Consider the following 18,636-nt stretch of genomic DNA (forward strand, 5'->3'; position numbering starts at 1 on the left):
TTTTTTTGGAAGATTCAAACTTTCTAATTGTCCTGATCACCTGTGTCTCTCGTAATGAAAGTGAGTGCAAATCCAACGAAACAGGACAGGAAGTGAAGGAAAAAATCCCTAATGAGACCTGGATGGAAAAAAAATAAAACATAACACCAATTTTTAACCCCCTTGCATATTCCCGCACAAATAAAATATGCTCCAGTTAACCAATGACTTCACCTTGATATTTAGTTATTTCAGTAGGCACCCCTTCCCTCTGGTCTAAACATGTATTACAAAGTGAAGTACCGCAGCTTAAAGTCATGTCTCCATGCATTACTCTGGGGAGTCCAAAAATAGGAGTTTTACAGTGCAACTTAATGCACATTTATCAGCACAGGGTAGATTAACAGTGTTAGAATTATAAATGAAAGTGAAAGTATTCTCGCGCCTATCAATGTGTCCTTGAACTAGTGTGGTTGCAGCAAAACACCAGCAGGGGTGTAAACCCTCCCCAAATTAAGTGATAGTAATTAAGAAATGGTGTTGCGCTCCAGCTAAATATATCTAATTAAGCTAAGATGAGCTAACATGTACTCAAGTACCAACCAAACAAAAATAAAATAAAATAAAATGTGGAACTGTATGTTTAAATAAACTCAGACAATGTGCATAAATTCCAAAGTGCAATATAACAAGTCAGATTGTGCACTTAACATAAAAAAACTTAGTATAAGAGATCTTCTGTTGATGATAGTGAAATAGTGTTGAGTGCACACATATGTATAAATGATATGGCACAGAGAACAATATAAAAAAAAAAAAAAAAAAAAAAAAAAAAAAAAATGTTGTTATACAAGTGCAATACAAATCAAAAAAATGCACAAAATGCTAATAGTCCATGTGCAGTGCACCATGTGTATGAACAAAATACTAATAGTCCATAAACAGTGAGATGTGTGTTTGAACAAGAGCTCCAAAAAAATATATAAGGTGAACTAAAGTTATACAAAAAACATGTCCATTTAGTGGTAAAATATGTCCATTTAGTGATAAACAAAGCAGTATCCTGCGTGCTCCAAAAACAAGAGGTGAATTCCACCAGTGCTCCTATGCGTATTGTATCCTCACACTAGGTGCAGTAATTACCTTACCTTACTGCTGTAAGGTAAACAGCATTTCCAAAGTGACGCTTGTTGTCCAGTAATGCAGGTACAATAGGTGATGTGATCCTAGACTCTCATTCACCGTGGGCACGTTGTAGCATGCAGGAAAAACAAGGGGAACACTCCAATGGTGAAGTACGTCTTCACAATTTATTGGATATAAAACGAAGATATAGGTACTCACATTTAAAACAATAATAAAAAGCACAACTAAACGAACGTGTGTCACGCTCGTGCTTCCGGACGTCACTTCCGGTGTCCTTACTGGCCAATTGTGTTCCTACGCGTATCGTCGAATGACTTCATGATGAAGTCATTCGACGATACGCGTAGGAACACAATTGGCCAGTAAGGACACCGGAAGTGACGTCCGGAAGCACGAGCGTGACACACGTTCGTTTAGTTGTGCTTTTTATTATTGTTTTAAATGTGAGTACCTATATCTTCGTTTTATATCCAATAAATTGTGAAGACGTACTTCACCATTGGAGTGTTCCCCTTGTTTTTCCTGCATGCTACAACGTGCCCACGGTGAATGAGAGTCTAGGATCACATCACCTATTGTACCTGCATTACTGGACAACAAGCGTCACTTTGGAAATGCTGTTTACCTTACAGCAGTAAGGTAAGGTAATTACTGCACCTAGTGTGAGGATACAATACGCATAGGAGCACTGGTGGAATTCACCTCTTGTTTTTGGAGCACGCAGGATACTGCTTTGTTTATCACTAAATGGACATATTTTACCACTAAATGGACATGTTTTTTGTATAACTTTAGTTCACCTTATATATTTTTTTGGAGCTCTTGTTCAAACACACATCTCACTGTTTATGGACTATTAGTATTTTGTTCATACACATGGTGCACTGCACATGGACTATTAGCATTTTGTGCATTTTTTTGATTTGTATTGCACTTGTATAACAACATTTTTTTTTTTTTTTTTTTTTTTTTTTTTTTTTTTTTTTATATTGTTCTCTGTGCCATATCATTTATACATATGTGTGCACTCAACACTATTTCACTATCATCAACAGAAGATCTCTTATACTAAGTTTTTTTATGTTAAGTGCACAATCTGACTTGTTATATTGCACTTTGGAATTTATGCACATTGTCTGAGTTTAGTGTTAGAATTATAACTTAGGTGTGATAAGGTCAACAAAAATTGTCGTAGAACACCAAATAATTATTATTGTTTTATTGTCATTGTTATTTGTTGATATATTTTTTAAGGGGTTTTGTTATTCTGTGTAAAAGTTGGTTGCACAATATGCAATATTCAGTATCTGAATGATATATAGCATTGAATAAAACCTTCACACAAGGGAAATTGACTGATCTGTTTTTACGTTTTGAAATCAAATAGCAAAAATTATTTTCCCCCTCTGTTCACTAAAAATACAGCCCTGAAAAGGGTTCTATTATCTTCTGCAATGCCTTTTGTTTTGACCATAATGGGCACTTTCAGTCATTCTTGGAGAAATCTGTCTTTAAACATCATTGAATGAACCTTTAATTAACGTGTCTATTATATGGTCAACTTTGAAAGAACACCACAGACCTTAATTATTTCACGTTAAAAATGTATCATTGCCACGTCTTAAAGGTTTCACTTTAGCTTGTCACTCATTCTACCATCACATAATGAGGGTCAAGTCTAAGTCACGTTGACCTGGTTAGAAATAATGCGTTTGCATTGACCAAATTACTTTATGTCAGCAGAGTCATTACGGTTCTAGCTTACTGTATCCAGCACATGATTTATGCAGATGAGCATTTTATGTCAAAATGTTTTGCTTTCCCTTTAACATTGAGTAATTGATACTTTCAATTATACACACATTTCCTCCTTGTTTGCAGTAATTAAAATTACATTTTTTTTTTGCTAGGATTACAACAACAGCAGCATGCATGATGGATCTGAGAAGATATCCACTAGATGAACAGAACTGTACATTAGAGATCGAAAGTTGTGAGTAACATTTATGCTTACTGAAGATTTTACAGTGTTGTACTGACTGCTAAGGAGAATCATTTCAGGATGGCGAAAGTAGATCCTGGGTCCTTAATATTAGTGATGCTATCTATACAGAATTGTCATGATTGCTTATAAATGTCTTCAAACGTATCTAGTTCCAGTCCACTATAAAAAAAAAAAACATACTTAAAAGTTAATTTGATTTGAGACAAATTGGGCTTTGTCTAAACTTTGCTTGGAAAAATTGCAATATCCGTATGATGGAAAACACAATATAACTGCCCAAAAGATGATCACTAGTTGACATCAACTCAACTTGACAGAAACAAATCTGGTGCCGTGGCTTATACCATTATATTATATGAGTGTTCTTGCAAGGCCTTGACATTTCTTATTTCTTCCCACATCAGTTGAAGATACCATAGCAGTTTTATGTCTTCACACCACAAACTAATTCAAGGTTCGGAAGGCTGTGTTAGGTCACAGCTCTGTTAATAAGCTTACATTAGCAGGAGTACTATAGCACTGTAAGTAAAGGCAATGGCGCTGCTGGCTAGTGACACTGCCTTGCAAGATCCAAATGATGAATAAGTCAAAGGATGCTATTTTTTAAGGCTGTAATCAGATATTCCAGAACATGACTTTTTTTTTCATGAGAAACATAGTATTCTACTGCCACTTGTTGCTGTACTGTAAAATTCTGTATGCTTTTTTTAGCCCAGGTTACTTGTATACAAAGTATGCTTTACATGTATTTGTTCTTTTGTGTGTTGTATTACTATATCATCCGGATAAGTCTATACTGATTAAATTGAAAGAGGTTCTTGTATGCTTATGTGTGCACAGATTGAAGTGATTAAGTGATTTGTAGTAACATCAATTTTATCAGATAGAATGAGCTTGCAAGAGTTTTACTGTGTTTTAACAAGAATTGGTTGAGTTGTCATTATATGTGCTACATCTGCTGTTTTGTTGGTTTAAAAAAAAACAAAGTACTATGATACTTGTTTAAGCTAGGTTCACAACACAAATGCTTTTTAGACATACGACATTGATATGCATTTTAAACACATTACATTGGTGAAATTTTAAATTAAAGGTGTTGTAAAGTCAGAAGTTTTTTTTTTTTTTTATCTTAATGGATTCTATGCATTAGGATAAAAAGCCTTCTGTGTGCAGCAGCCCCCCTTACCCCCCCCCCCCCCCCAGATTGGCTGAGACACAGCAGTGGTGCCATTGGCTCTCACTGCTGTCAATCAAAGTCAGCTAGCCAATCAGGAGAGTGGGATAGGGTCAGAGTTCCGTGTCTGTAAGGACACAGGGAGCTGTGACTTGGCTTGGGTGCCCCCATAGCAAGCTGCTTGCTGTGGGGGAACTGAACATGAAGGAGGGGCCATGATCACAGAAGAGGGACTCGAGAAGAAGAGGATCTGAGCTGCTTTGTGCAAATCCACTGCATAGAGCAGGTAAGTATAACATGTTTGTTATTTTTATAGGAAAAAAATAGACTTTCCAATCACTTTAATTTGCTTCAACTTAAATGGTAAAATGCCAACCAGTATGCAGAATTATATATTTCAATATATTACATTGCACATGATAACAGGTCTTATAGAAAACATTTTTCTATGTATACAGTCTATCTATCTATCTATCTATCTATCTATCTATCTATCTATCTATCTATCTATCTATCTATCTATCTATCTTTCATTTTGGCATAGCATATAGAATAAAATAGTCATTTTAGATTGAAACCATATGAATTATATGGATTTAAACTTTATGTAAATATTTATGTTATATAACAACTATAGATGAACACATAATAGCATAGTCATTCCTTTGTTCCTGAACACAGATGTTGGCCCCTTTTCAAAGTTTTCTTGCAATATTTTTTATACTTGTTTTAAATTTAAAAACAAATGCTTTATTATTGTACTCTATTTCAGCACCCTAGACTTAGAACTCTTCACTATCCCTGCTTGTATCAAAATGTGTTTGATTCCTAGTAAAAGTAGTTTCCTGATAAAATAAAAAGGGACCCTTTGGAACCCTTGCTTATTTAACAGACATGTGTTAAAACTAGTGGAAAAAAAAAAAGCTTTATTCCTAAAGCAAGAGAGCTTAAGCTGTTTGGGCCCCTTCGATGTTAGTTGCACTGGGCTGCTCTGCACCATTCATTGTCCAAAACAGGACTTTAACAATATTTCATTTTTTAGTGAGCAAAGCAATTACCATTGTGAAAGTTGGAGCATGGGAATCCCTTAGAAACCCACACTTTCTTTAGTTTAGGGAATCTGTAAGAGAGTCAATGCATTGTGAATAAGGGTTTAATCTAAATGCAGTTCTTTAAAGTAGAATCAATTCTTACCAATTCTTAGCCAGCTCTCTGTCATCATAAGACACAGCACGGCTCAGTCCTGCCCCCTGATCCAACTCACTGGCTGTGATTGACAGCAATGGGAGCCAATGACTCCTGCGGCTGCATCTCAGCAAATGAGGAGGTAGAGGCCCGAGAGAGCCTCAGCTCTTGTGTGCATTGCTGGATTGAGATTGTGCCTGGATAAGTATTGGGGAGGGAGCTGTGTGCTAAAGTTTTTTTTTTTTTTTTACCTGCATGCGTGAAGGTAAAAAACCTTTAGCCTTTACTTTAGCTCTGTCATTTCAAAGCCATTGTTTCTCTTTTTTAGGGACTTGTTAATGACGGGAATGGTACTACTGGGTTGGCATAGGGCCAACATGTTGCTCATATTTAAAAAGGATCAAAGTCTTTACCAAGTAACTATAGACCTGTTAGTTTAACTGCTATAGCCAGGAAGATACTGGAGAGTTTAATAAAAGACCACATAGATGAGTTCTTGCTGAAAAAAAATAAAATAAGCAACAGACACCTTGCATTCATTAGAAACAGAAGTTGTCAAACAAACCTGATTTCTTTTTATGAAGAGGTAAGTAAAACCATGAACATAGGGGTGGCTGTGGACGTGGTACACTTGGATTTTGCAAAAGCGTTTGACACAGTTTCCCAAACACAACTCATGTGTAAGGTAAAGTCTAAAGGCTTGGAAAGATCAATTTGTAAATGGATAGAAAACTGGCTAGAATAACAAATTATTGGTTAATGTTTCTTACTCTGAATGGTCTAAGGTTTTCAGTGGTGTACCCCAAGGTTCAGTGCTGGGACCATTACTTTTTAATATCTTCATAGATTATATAGGGTCTGGGATTAAAAGTACCATTTCCGTCTTTGCATATGACACTAAGCTATGCAGTGAAATAACGTCCTTACAGCATGTTTCCAATTTACAAGCCAACCTCAATGCACTGTCTAATTGGGCAGCTAAGTGGCAAATGAGATTTAACCTCTTCCCATCCGTGCTTCCCATCCGTGCTATAGCCGAATGGCGGCTACAGTGTGGACATCATATGACGGCCTCCTGTGCTCGAGTGGCCTGTGCGCCCCCTGCAGGGCACACGCGGCACTCTCTGTTATCAGCGAGTCTATGAGACTTGGTTGATCACAGATCGAAGTAAGGGGTTGATCCTGACCCCTTACCACATGATCAGCTGTCAGCCAATGACAGCCGATCATGTGATGTAAACAGATGTAACAGATGTAAACAGATCAGATCCCCGGTAGATGTCTGAGGGACATCGGTGCCAATCACGGAGAGCTGCCGCTGAGTGATCTGTGCCACCTGCCAATGCCACCTACCAGTGCACAATGTCACCTAACAGTGCCCACCAGTGTCACCTACCAGTGCCCACAGTGCCACCTACTAGTGCCCACAGTGCCACCTACCAGTGCCCACATTGTCACCTATCATTGCCACCTGTCAGCGCCTCATCACCGGTGTTGCCTATCAGTGTTACCTACCAATGCCCATCAGTGCCACCTATCAGTGCTCATCAGTGTCATCTATCAGTGCTACCTATCAGTGCCGCCCATCAGTGCCCTTCAGTGCCACCCATCAGTGCTTCCTTATCAGTGCCCATCAGTGCCACCTTATCTGTGCCTATTAGTGCAGCCTATCAGTGTCCATCAGTGCAGCCTCATCAGCGCATATTGAAGAAGGAGAAAAATTACCTGTTTGCAAAATGTTATAACAAACTAAGGTTTATTTTTATTTTCAAAATGTTCCATCTTTGTTTGTTTAGCAAAAAATAAAAACCCCAGCAATGATTAAATACCACCAAAAGAAAGCTCTATCTGTGTGAAACAATGATAACAATTTAATTTGGGTACAGTTTAGCATAACCATGCAATTGTCATTCAAAGTGTGACTGAAAGCTGAAAATTGGTCTGGGCAGGAGGAGGGTTTAAGTGCCAAGCAAGCAAGTGGTTAATGTTGATAAATGTATAGTTGTGCACTTGGGGGTTAAGATTATGCATGCATCATACATACTAGGGGGAGTACAACTGGGGGAATCCATAGTGGAGAAGGATCTGGGAGTTTTGGTAGATCATAAGCTCAATAATACCATGCAATGTCAAGCTGCAGTTTCCAAAGCTAGCAAAGTCCTTTCTTGTATTAAGAGAGGTATGGACTCCAGAGAGAGCAATATGAGTTGAGTATGCCCCTGGACAAATCATTAGTAAGACCTCATCTGGAATATGCAGTTCAGTTTTGGGCACCAGTTCTCAAAAAGGATATTGGGGAACTGGAGAAAGTGCAGAGAAGGGCAAACAAACTGATAAGGCATGAAGGAGCTCATCTATGAGGAAAGATTAGAGGAACTGAATGTATTCTCTCTTGAGAAGAGGAGGTTAAGGGGAATATGATCAACATGTACAAATACATAAGTGGTCCATCTAGTGTACTTGATGTTGCATTATTCACTTTAAGGTCATCACAGAGGACAAGGGAGAACTCTTTACACCTAGAGAAAAAAAGATTTAATCTCCAAATACGGAAAGATTTCTTCACAGTAAGCCCTTGTACACACGGTCGGACTTTCTGACAACCAAATCCATTGGATTTTTTCCAACGGATTTTGTCTGAAACTGTTGCATACACACGGTCGGACAAAGTTGTCGGAAAATTTGATTGTACATAACGTGATGGCGTTATTTCGTTACGACGGGACTACGTTCAGTCTAGTAGCCAATAGCTTTGGTCTAGGAATTTGATCTGAGCATGCGTGGCACTTTGTCCATCAGAGTAGGCTACACATGATCGGAGTATGTCCGATCAGAGCATTTTGACGGAAAATTTTACGGACAAGTTGGAAAATTATCCGACAAAACAGTCCAATAGGACACATTCTGTCGGAATCTCCGACCGTGTGTACAAGGGCTAAGAGCTGTAAAAATGTGGAATAGACTCCCACCAGAGGTGGTAGATTGCTTTATAAATTGTCTAAATTCTTTCCTAAATGTACATAATATAACTGGGTACTAACATGTAAAGGTAATTGCCTCTCAGGGGATCAGGAAGGATTTTTTTTCCCCTGCTGTAGCAAATTGGATCATGTTTTGCTGGGGTTTCTTGCCTTCCTCTGGATCAACTATATATATTGTGCAGAAATTCACAGATTTTTTTTCCCTCACAGATTATCCTACAATTTTTCTTTTACATCATTCTTAAATCCGTGTTGAAAACCTATAACAAACCTTTCCTGTGCAATCTCCTAAATGCTCTGGATTCAGACAAAAATGGAGGATCTTGTTCTCCTCTCAGAACATTAACATGATCTATTGGAATAAGTTTATTTACTCGTGTGAGGACAAATCCTTCTAGCAGAATCTTTGTGAGGGAGGCACTCTTCCTGCCCTGCATGCCCAGAAAGAATCCCTGTTTTATTTTATTTCATAGATATACATTATTTATATTCTTTACGCAGAGCCCCTGGCCTGGCCCTGACTGTGTTGCAGGGTTGCCTTGACAAGCTAGTCAGGAAAAATATCATTCTTTGCATGACAAAAATGCAACGTTATCAAATTAAATGTTCAAACAGTACATGTTTAACTTCAAAATTTGTTAATAAAGATTGTATTAAGTTAGACCTGTTTTGTAATTTGGCAAATATTCCACTCACTATCCAAGTGGTTTTCTCACGGAAAAAGCTTAGCCACAAAACATATTGACCTGAAAGTTACAATCAGCTATTTACTATTTTTACAATCGTATAACACAAAGTGCAATTATATTATCTTTCAGGGCTCAGCCTACCTCTGGGTAGAAATGCTTACTTTTAAGTTAAAAAGTAAAACAAATCCATATTCTCCTTACTCCAAATATGTGTCCTCAAGGAAAAAGACAATAAAAGGTGAGAAGTGTAATATTACAGTCCATAAGTCATATAAATGCTTTACCAACTTCTACTAGCTATACCATGACCTGGATAAATGAAAACATTTACAGGTGGATAAAAATATCCTTTATTTTTATTCTATAATTCATTTGATCTCATTACTGTGCTGCTTTTCCTTTCACTGTCCAGTCACAGGCAGGGGTGGCTCCAGGGGAATTCAAGCTTAGAGGTACCGTAGTAAGTTAAATGATGCTAACTATTAACCTGAGGACATCTAGCTGCAGGGAAAAAAGTACAGAGAGGGAAATCTCTTGACTTAAAGTTAATATTACAGTAAAATGTTTTTTTTGGGCTATTCATTTTTATCTTTTTATTTTTGGCTGTTACAAATTTAGTCATCAACTCAGGGATTCTATAACATGTTACTATTTTTAACTATAGTTTTTAATTTTGAACATTTAGGATTGGATCTAAAATTAGAATTATTGCTGATTTTATAAAACTTTCAAATTGAAGAACTATAAAAAAAAAGAAAAGAAAAGACAGCTTGTTACCCCCCCCCCCCCCTCCATCCCCTTCCCTCCATCAATTCCTGTAAAAATAGCACTTAGATGTGGATAGCTAGCCTCACCCACCTAGCTACCAACAAGAACAAACTGCTGTGCGACAGCTCAGGAGGAAAGGGGTGTGCCAGGCTGTGCTCACAGGGTCAACACAGCCCATGCACCCAAGCTGCCAGATGGAACATCTCTGCTGTGTTGTCTCCTTATTTCTCCAATTTGGTGCACATAGAGTCTGGACCTGCCCTTGTGTATGCAGGGAAACAGAAATAGTGGAAACTGTCAGTTTATTCTCTTTACAGTTTATTGTCATTTTATTCACCATTCCTTATTTGCTAAGTCCCCCTTTCTGCCCCTTTTTTATCTCCTATTCTCATTCTGTAAATTCTTCTTTCTTCTTCTGAATGTCCAGATCCATCATAACAACTAAAACTAGATTCCACATCTTGCAAATAGATATATTCTAATACTTATGGTACCTCATATTGCTATTATACTATTTTTAGTATACTCTTTGGTTTAAACTTGCATTTTTCATGTAATACTGATGTAGAAAGAGAAACAAATTGAATTTTGTATTGCATCTGCTCTGATTTGGTTTGGTATTTTAAATATGATTAATTTCTGTACATAGGAGGTTATGTTCTCTTCAATTTGTGCTCCATATGCGAGAGTTTGAACTTAGAAATACAGAATGAAAAAAATAAAATAAAACCAAAACAAATTTTAGAAAAATGTTGAAGAGAGCATGTAATTTGCTTATTTGACCACAAATTCAACAAGGATGAGAGAGGGATGTGAATTCATGTTAAGAAAAAGAATGACTGTAATGTGTGAGAATGGGATGGGAAGACGTTGCCAATATGAAAACCTTGCCAATTGTGAGAAAATAATACCACAAGTTGGGTAGACCTAAGCCGCCTTAAGTGATTAACTTAACTGCTAAAAAAACAGCCCCTGGGGAACCTTTCACATATTGTATTTATTTGGGGTGTGCAGCACCAATATCCCTCACACTATGGGGGTTATTTACGAAAGGCAAATCCACTTTGCACTGCAAGTGCACTTGGAAGTGCAGTCGCTCTGAATCTGAGGGGTATATCTGAAATGAGGGGAAGCTCTGCTGATTTTATCATCCAATCATGTGCAAGCTAAAATGCTGTATTTTTATTTCCCTTGCATGTCCCCCTCAGATCTACTGCGACTTTACTTCCAAGTGCTCTTGCAGTGCAAAGTGGATTTTCCTTTAGTAAATAACCCCCATTCACAATTTACAAAGAATGCAAACACAAGATTATATACAGCATCACATATTAGAAAGTCTGTCATACAAACTCCTGACACGTTTCAACCTACATGGTCACGGTATTTCTCAGGGACAGATTTGCTGTTTGAGAAATTATCTAGTTTCTTTAGGAAAGCATATGGTATAGTTACCAATAAAAATGTGTAAGTGAGGAGATCTCCTAGCCAGAATGCCTTTAAAATTGATCAGATGATCCTATGTGTCCCCTGACCACACCCATTCCAAAGAGGGATACCAAGGCTTACAAGGACTCACAACTGGGGGGCACCCTCTGGGGGCGTATTGTGGGTGGGAGGTCTGCACCTGCAGTGAATTCCCAGAGATATCATCATATCATGAGTTTAAGAGATGCTGATTAAATTCAGAATTAACAATTAATGGTCAGAGTCAATTCCAATGCCCACTATGCATATATATCTATTTTTATAAAAGTGTAGGTGTTTGATGAGGATATGAGTGATGGGATAGGACACCTACATACCTTTTAAGACACATATAACAAGAACAAGGGCATGCATCACTGAGGTGGCCCCCTTTTCCACTGCTCCTCTCTTGACCAACAGAAACCTCAACACTAGCTTTTCCATGAGAATTTAACCTAGCAGAGTCTGGAAAGGCATTACATAAACTCCTCTTTAAGGTGTCCTCAAGATATTTCATCCTCTGCTCCCTTAGTGAGTATGGGATGAGTCCCAAGACTTTCCCCTTGTGACAGTGGTCAAGGAGGAATGCCAATGAATAGTGATCCTCCTTGATGCCACAAATTCTCGGGTCCTTTTGCAGGCTTTAAAAAATGAGGGGGCTCATTCTCTGTAAGTTTAGAGAGGCATGAGTAGCAGAATCTTCAAGGTCACTGAGCATTACAGTATCTGATAGTGCCTCCTACCAGCTATGTACTACTCCCAAGGGTTCTGGGGATGGAAAACCAACTCTTAAGCCTTGTACACACGGTCGGAGAATCCGTCGGAATGTGTCCTATCGGACCGTGTCGTTGGATAATACGACTGTGTGTGGTATGCATCGGACTGATTCCGTCCGAATCTCCATCGGACCCAATTTTCCAACATGTTGGAAATATTTCCCGACCAACTGGGCCGGTCGGACCTAATCCGATCATGTGTAGAGCATTTTGATCGGACCAAGTGCCACGCATGCTCAGATCAAATTCCTACATCAAAGCTATTGGCTACTAGCCTGAATGTAGTCCCATCGTAACGAAATTACGTCATCACATTCTGAAAGATCTGATTTTTCGCCAACTTTGTCCGACCGTGTGTATGCAACAGTTTCGGACAAGATCCGACGGACAAAATCCGACGGGCAGAATCCGACGGATTTGGTTGTGGAAATCTCCGACCGCGTGTACAGGGGCTTATAGTTTGACTTATGTCTTCCTCTGCTACAATGCCTCCAAAACTGCCAGAATCCTCCTCCTCTTGTGTGTTCTGTGGCATTGCAACAATGGTGTCTGCATGAAGCAGGCCTTGAGAGGAAAGGAAGTCCTGCTCTGCCACGAGTGCCTTGTCCATAATGTCATGCAGAGTTTTCTCCAGAAGAAACACAGCAGGGATTGGGTCACTGATTCATGCAATGTCACGCCTCACCATCCTTGTGGCCTCCTCAAATAGTGACAGTGCAATGCATGCATCCTTTATCAGAAGCCATTGGTGTGGGGAAATAAAGCTGAGCGGGCCTGAGCCTGTTGTTGTGCCATACTCACTTGTTAACGACCCTCTACTGCATATGCTGCTGCTGCTCCTGCAACATTCCCATTAAATTTCAGCACTGGCTGTGTATGACCACCTAAAATGGCTACAGACTTGTCTGGCCTGCTTTAGCAGATCTTCCAACCCTGGGTACCTGTTTAAGAAAAACTGCACCTCAAAATGGAAGACATGTGACAGGTATGGTGTCAGGAACCATGAAACAGATGGAGAAAGAAAATGCAGTGAAAATCACACCATTTAATACAATGGTAAAAATGGTGCAACTGGTAAACATAGTCAAAACATAGCCAGGGTTCAGCAGCAAAATCAGGTAGTCAGAACAACTCAGGAAATTGGGGAGCCAGAGATCAGCATAGTCAGAGGCAGCAGACACTCTCAGGAACCAGAAGGGACGTCAGCCAGGCAAGTCTTCAACAGGAACACAGCAGAGAGTCTTTGTCTGAACAGAAAGCTTTGTCTGTAGGTCTTATCAATATATCTTGGATGGTTAGTAAAATGTGTCTCTTGCATACGGATTATCCACTTACCGACTGCCCGATCAGTGTAGGCAAAACAACATACTCATACGTTGCTACCTACTTTCAGGTTTAGGGCACGTGCATGTGCCCAGCACCTGCTATCATTGAACACAAGGGGAGCCTGTCAGTGAGTCCCAGTCACAATGATTCACAGCTGGGATCTGCTGGGATAAACAACACAAAGCTCTGTACAGAGGGAGCAATCTGTCAGTTTCTCATCCCTGCAAAGCACTGTATTGATTTCAATGATGATTGTGGCAATTGACAGGTTTCCCCCCAGTATCAGTTAGTGTCAAATTTCCTGCCACACTATCGCAGTCCCATTATAAGTCACTGATCACCGCCATTAGTAGTGTAAAAAATAAAAATTCCAATATATATATATACTATAGGCGCTAGAACTTTCACACAAACCACTCAATATACACTTATCGGGATTTTTTTTTAGCAAAAACATATACAGTTGTGTGAAAAAGTATTTGCCTCCTTTCTGATTTTGTTTTGTTTTTGCATATTTGTCACACTTAAATGTCTCAGATCACACAAAGATAACCCAAGTAAATACAAAATGCAGTTTTTAAATGATAGTTTCATTTATTAAGGCAAAAAAGCTGCCAAATCTGCCTGGCTTTATGTGAAAAAGTAATTACCCATAAACCTAATAACTGGTTATTCCACCCTTGGCGGGAACAACTACAATTAACCATTTCCCATAACTGGCAATGAGTCTTTCACATTACTGTGGAGCAATTTTGGCCCATTCTTCTTTGCAGAATTCTTTTAATTCAGCCACACTGAAGGGTTTTCCAGCATGAATGGTAAGGTCATGATACAGCATCTCAATTGGATTTAAGTCTGGGTTTTGACTAGGCCACGCCAAAACCTAAATTTTGCTTTGTTTGAACCATTTGGAGGTGGGCTTGCTGTTGTGTTTCGGATCATTGTCCTGCTGCACAACCCAAGTGCATTTGAGCTTGAGGTTATGAACTGATGGCCGGACATTCTCCTTTAAGATATTCTGGTAGAGCTCAGAATTAATGGATCCATCAATTTTGGTAAATCGTCCAGGTCCTGAAGCTGCAAAGCAGCCCCAAACCATCATGCTACCACCATCATGTCTGACTGTTGATATGATGTTCTTGTTATGAAATCCTGTATTAGTTGTATGCCAGATGTAATGGGATGCACACCTTCCAAAAAGTAAAATTTTTGTCTCATCAGTCCACAGAATATTTGCATAAAAGTCTTGGGGCTAATCATGTTTTTTTTGAAAATGTGAGATGAGCCGTTGTGTTCTTTTTGGTCAGCAGTAGCTTTGGCCTTGGAACTCTCCCATGGATACCATTTTTGCCCAGTCTCTTTCTTATTGTTGAATAAAGAACACAGATATTACCTGAGGCCTGCAGTTCTTTAAATGTTGTTCTGGGTTCTTTTATGACCTCCTGGGTGAGTCATCTTCATGCACTTGGAGTCATTTTTGAAGGCCAGACACTCCTGGGAAGGTTCCCCACAGTTCCAAGTTATCTCCATTTGTGGATAAAGGTTCTCCTGTGGTTTACTGGAGTTCCAAAGCCTTAGAAATGGCTTTGAAACCCTTCTTAGACCAATGCATATACATTACTTTGTTTCTAATCTGTTCTTGATTTTTATTTATTTTTTTCACATAGGGCCAGGCAAGTTTGAACAATGTTTTTTCCCTTAATAAATTAAATAATAATTTAAAACTGCATCTTGGATTTACTTGGTTTATCTTTGTGTAATATTAAATTGTGTTTGATGATCGGAATCATTTAAGTGTGAGAAATATGCAAAAAAACTAAAAAATCAGGAAGAAGGCAAATACTTTTTCACACAACTGTAGCAGAATACATTTTGGCCAACATTTATGAAGCAATTTGATTTTTTTTTATTCTTTATTGGATGTTTTATAGTAGAGAGTAAAAGGAAAAATTCATTTATATAGCAAAAAATGAAATACAGTACCACCAAAAAGCTTGATTTGTGTGGAAAAAATATATATATATATACATTTTGTTTGGGCACAGTGTTGTAAGACCGCTCAATTACCAGTTAAAATTGCGCAGTGCCAAATAGCAAAAAATGGCCTGGTTATGAAGGTGATAAAATCTTTCGGAGCTCAAGATGTTATATCAGCACCAAACGGTTTATGGGGAGTGTGGATATCTCCTATCTCCCAATGGAGACATCAGCAAAGGAAGGTGAGCATAGGGACTATTACGGGGCACATAGAGTATTTTTGTACATAGGAAATTAATATCAAATCAATAAGTCATATAAAAAACAATGTATTAAAAAATAAACATATAAAAATAAATAGATAAAAAAATCTCAAAATACAGTTGGTCGAGACGAATAAGGTAATTATTCAACTAGTTTCGCTTGATAGCTTCATCAGGATATCACCTAGGTCTGGAAATATACAAGTTTGATATAATAAGTCCTTAATATCAATAACTACAATATTTACAATTTGACAAATATAAGCAATTTGTTGAGACATGGGAGACAATGTCATCACAATATTTAGACATGGAGGCGCGTTCCTACCTCTCTCTCCAACCCTGTCTCAGCCAGGGCTGGACTGGGACAAAAATTTGGCCCTGGACTTCATCCAGACCAGCCCACTTTAATTTTGCAAACAAGCACAAAAACAGTATATTAAACAATACATAATTGTGAAAAAAAACATAAGTAGCATAACATAAGGAGTCCTCACTAACCTCTTTTATTATTTCACTTATTCTCCTCTGTATTTTTATCATCTTTCTCACATCACTGCGTGAAGTTGATTGCTTTGTCACTGAAACCGGCCCACTGAGCCATCAGCCCACCGGGAAACTCCCTGTAGTCCCAATGGCCAGTACATGCCTGGTCTCAGCTCCCGGTCAAGCTCAATGGTGTAGAAGGGAAAAAGGGTCCTTCCCGGTGACTGGGGGAGGAGTATAACACAGCACCGACAGCGAGTTCAAATGTCATAGAGATTGGCTAAGTGTGTAAAAATGTGTAATAAAAATTACTAATAAGATAAATTACTAAAGAAGGAAACAGGAGACCACCAGAAGAAGATGTGTGCCCAAAGTAAATAAGGCTGGAATTTAGTCCAGAAATTGTGAAAGAACTATAGAATAATATATCCTCATTCCACAGCTAGAGAAATTGCCGTGACATAAAGAGGAAAAATGTGTATATAAATTATGAATAGATTAAAGAGCAATAATGATCTAAAAGTCGAGAAAAAAAGACCAACGAGCCCTTTAGGAAGTGAAGGTGGATGCTGAATCAAAGTAGTAACAAAGAAGCATATGTATATAGTTTCCTCTTTTTAGAAAAAGAATAGAAGGAATTTAGGGATCCCGGGGGTGCCAGAAAGGCTGGCTTAGCTAGAGCATGGTATGCCGAGGACTATCTAGAGGCCAGGTACTGTGCAGGGTCCATCTTGATTGATTAGATATTCTATATGGCCTCAATTGCTGACAATAAGATAAGCATATTCAGAGCCATATATTGAGGAATAGAGAGGTTTCTGCATAGCGTCCAGTAAAATAAAGTCTGCACTTACCCCTGTGTTATCTGTTCGCTACCTCCACGGGTCCCGCCGCTGCTGTGAATTGGCATATCGAACGCCCTTTTAAACCCCCCAACCCCGCCGCAAATCATCACGCCGTGTCGCCGGCGTATGACGTCGGCGGGGTCAATGGTCCGGACAGAGCGTGGGTTAATGTCCGTCCCGCGCATGCGCCCGTGCCGGACGGATACCAAAAACATGGCCGCGCGCCTATGATAGACACTCGCTCACATGGTCCGTTCGGCCAGTAGCGCATGCGCGTCCAGCAGGACATAACACGCAAGTGCACTGCAGTGAAAGAAAAGGGAGGGAGTAAACCCGCCCCGTATCGCATTAGTAGAACAGGAGGAGGAGCATCCAGCCACCACACAATATTGGAAGTGGGCGGACACCTCCCTCCGTTCCCGGACCATAACAGCCGCCGGGACAAGGACTCCCACACACCAGGAGGTGCCAGGAATAGACCAGGGACCGGGTTTTATACATCTGAGAGAGCCCGTACACGCCTCCATATTTACAAGAGACCATATACAAGGTGTTCATAAAAAATTAATTGCACATATCACAAATTCAATAAATACAGAACAAGGTAAAAAAAAATAAAAGAAGGGTTTACTATCAACAGGTAATAATAAAGAACAGCGTATAATTTTTGCCTCGATACAGTAAGGGTACAGTGACTGTTATTTTTTCTTATATGTGATTTGGCTCTTTAACAATAGATATGGTGACACTAGATGTGCCGCCTTCCTTGTTGTCCCCACTCAGATGGCGACTCTTTTGACATAACAGTCACTGTACCCTTACTGTATTGAGGCAAAAATTATATGCTGTTCTTTATTATTACCTGTTGATAGTAAACCCTATGTGTGGCTAACATAGCTGTCTAAAACCTAGCTCTTATAAAGTGAAGTGATGTCTGCAGACCTCCCTTGATCTCAGTGAGGAATAGAAATTCCTGCAAGACACACACATTAGCAAAGATCCAAACATAAGGGGACCAAAAATACAGGTGTAAATTTTTTTTGGTTCACTAATTCCCTACATTTATTTTAACCACATCAGCCCCGGAAGGATTTGCTCGCTCCCTGACCAGAGCATTTTTTTCCAATTCGGCACTGCATCGATTTAACTGACAATTACACAGTTGTACGATGTTGTACCGAAACAAAATTGACGTCCTTTTTTTCCCACAAATAGAGATTTCTTTTGGTGGTATTTGATCACCTCTGCAGTTTTTTTTTTTTTTGCCCTATAAACAAAAAAAGTGTGACAATTTTGAAAAAAGCAATATTTTTTACTATAATAAATATCCCCAAAAAATATTCTTCCACAGTTTAGGCCGATGTGTATTCGTATACATATTTTTGGGGAAAAAAAATTGCAATAAGTGTATATTGATTGGTTTGCGCAAAAGTTATAATGTCTACAAAATAGGGGATAGGCATTTCCCTGTTCTGCCATTTTTTTTTATTTAATTTTTTTTACTAGTAATGGCGGTGTTCTGTGATTTTTATCAGGAATGTGACATTACGGTGGACAGATCAGACACTTTGG

General features: G+C 38.9%; 1 protein-coding gene across 1 annotated transcript in view; it reads left to right on the top strand.

Annotated features, from left to right (window-relative positions):
- The window catches only part of GABRB2 (gamma-aminobutyric acid type A receptor subunit beta2), a 595,464-nt gene that overhangs the window by 401,799 nt on the left and 175,029 nt on the right, over window positions 1-18,636 (top strand). The window contains exon 5 of the mRNA XM_077474103.1: window positions 3,036-3,118. Within this exon, the coding sequence (XP_077330229.1) occupies window positions 3,036-3,118 (83 nt within the window). The remainder of the gene's footprint in view (window positions 1-3,035; window positions 3,119-18,636) is intronic.

Source organism: Lithobates pipiens, unplaced genomic scaffold, assembly GCF_037356315.1.
Source record: "Lithobates pipiens isolate NorthernLeopardFrog02 unplaced genomic scaffold, aLitPip1_a1.2 Scaffold_8, whole genome shotgun sequence".
Taxonomy (NCBI): Eukaryota; Metazoa; Chordata; class Amphibia; order Anura; family Ranidae; genus Lithobates; species Lithobates pipiens.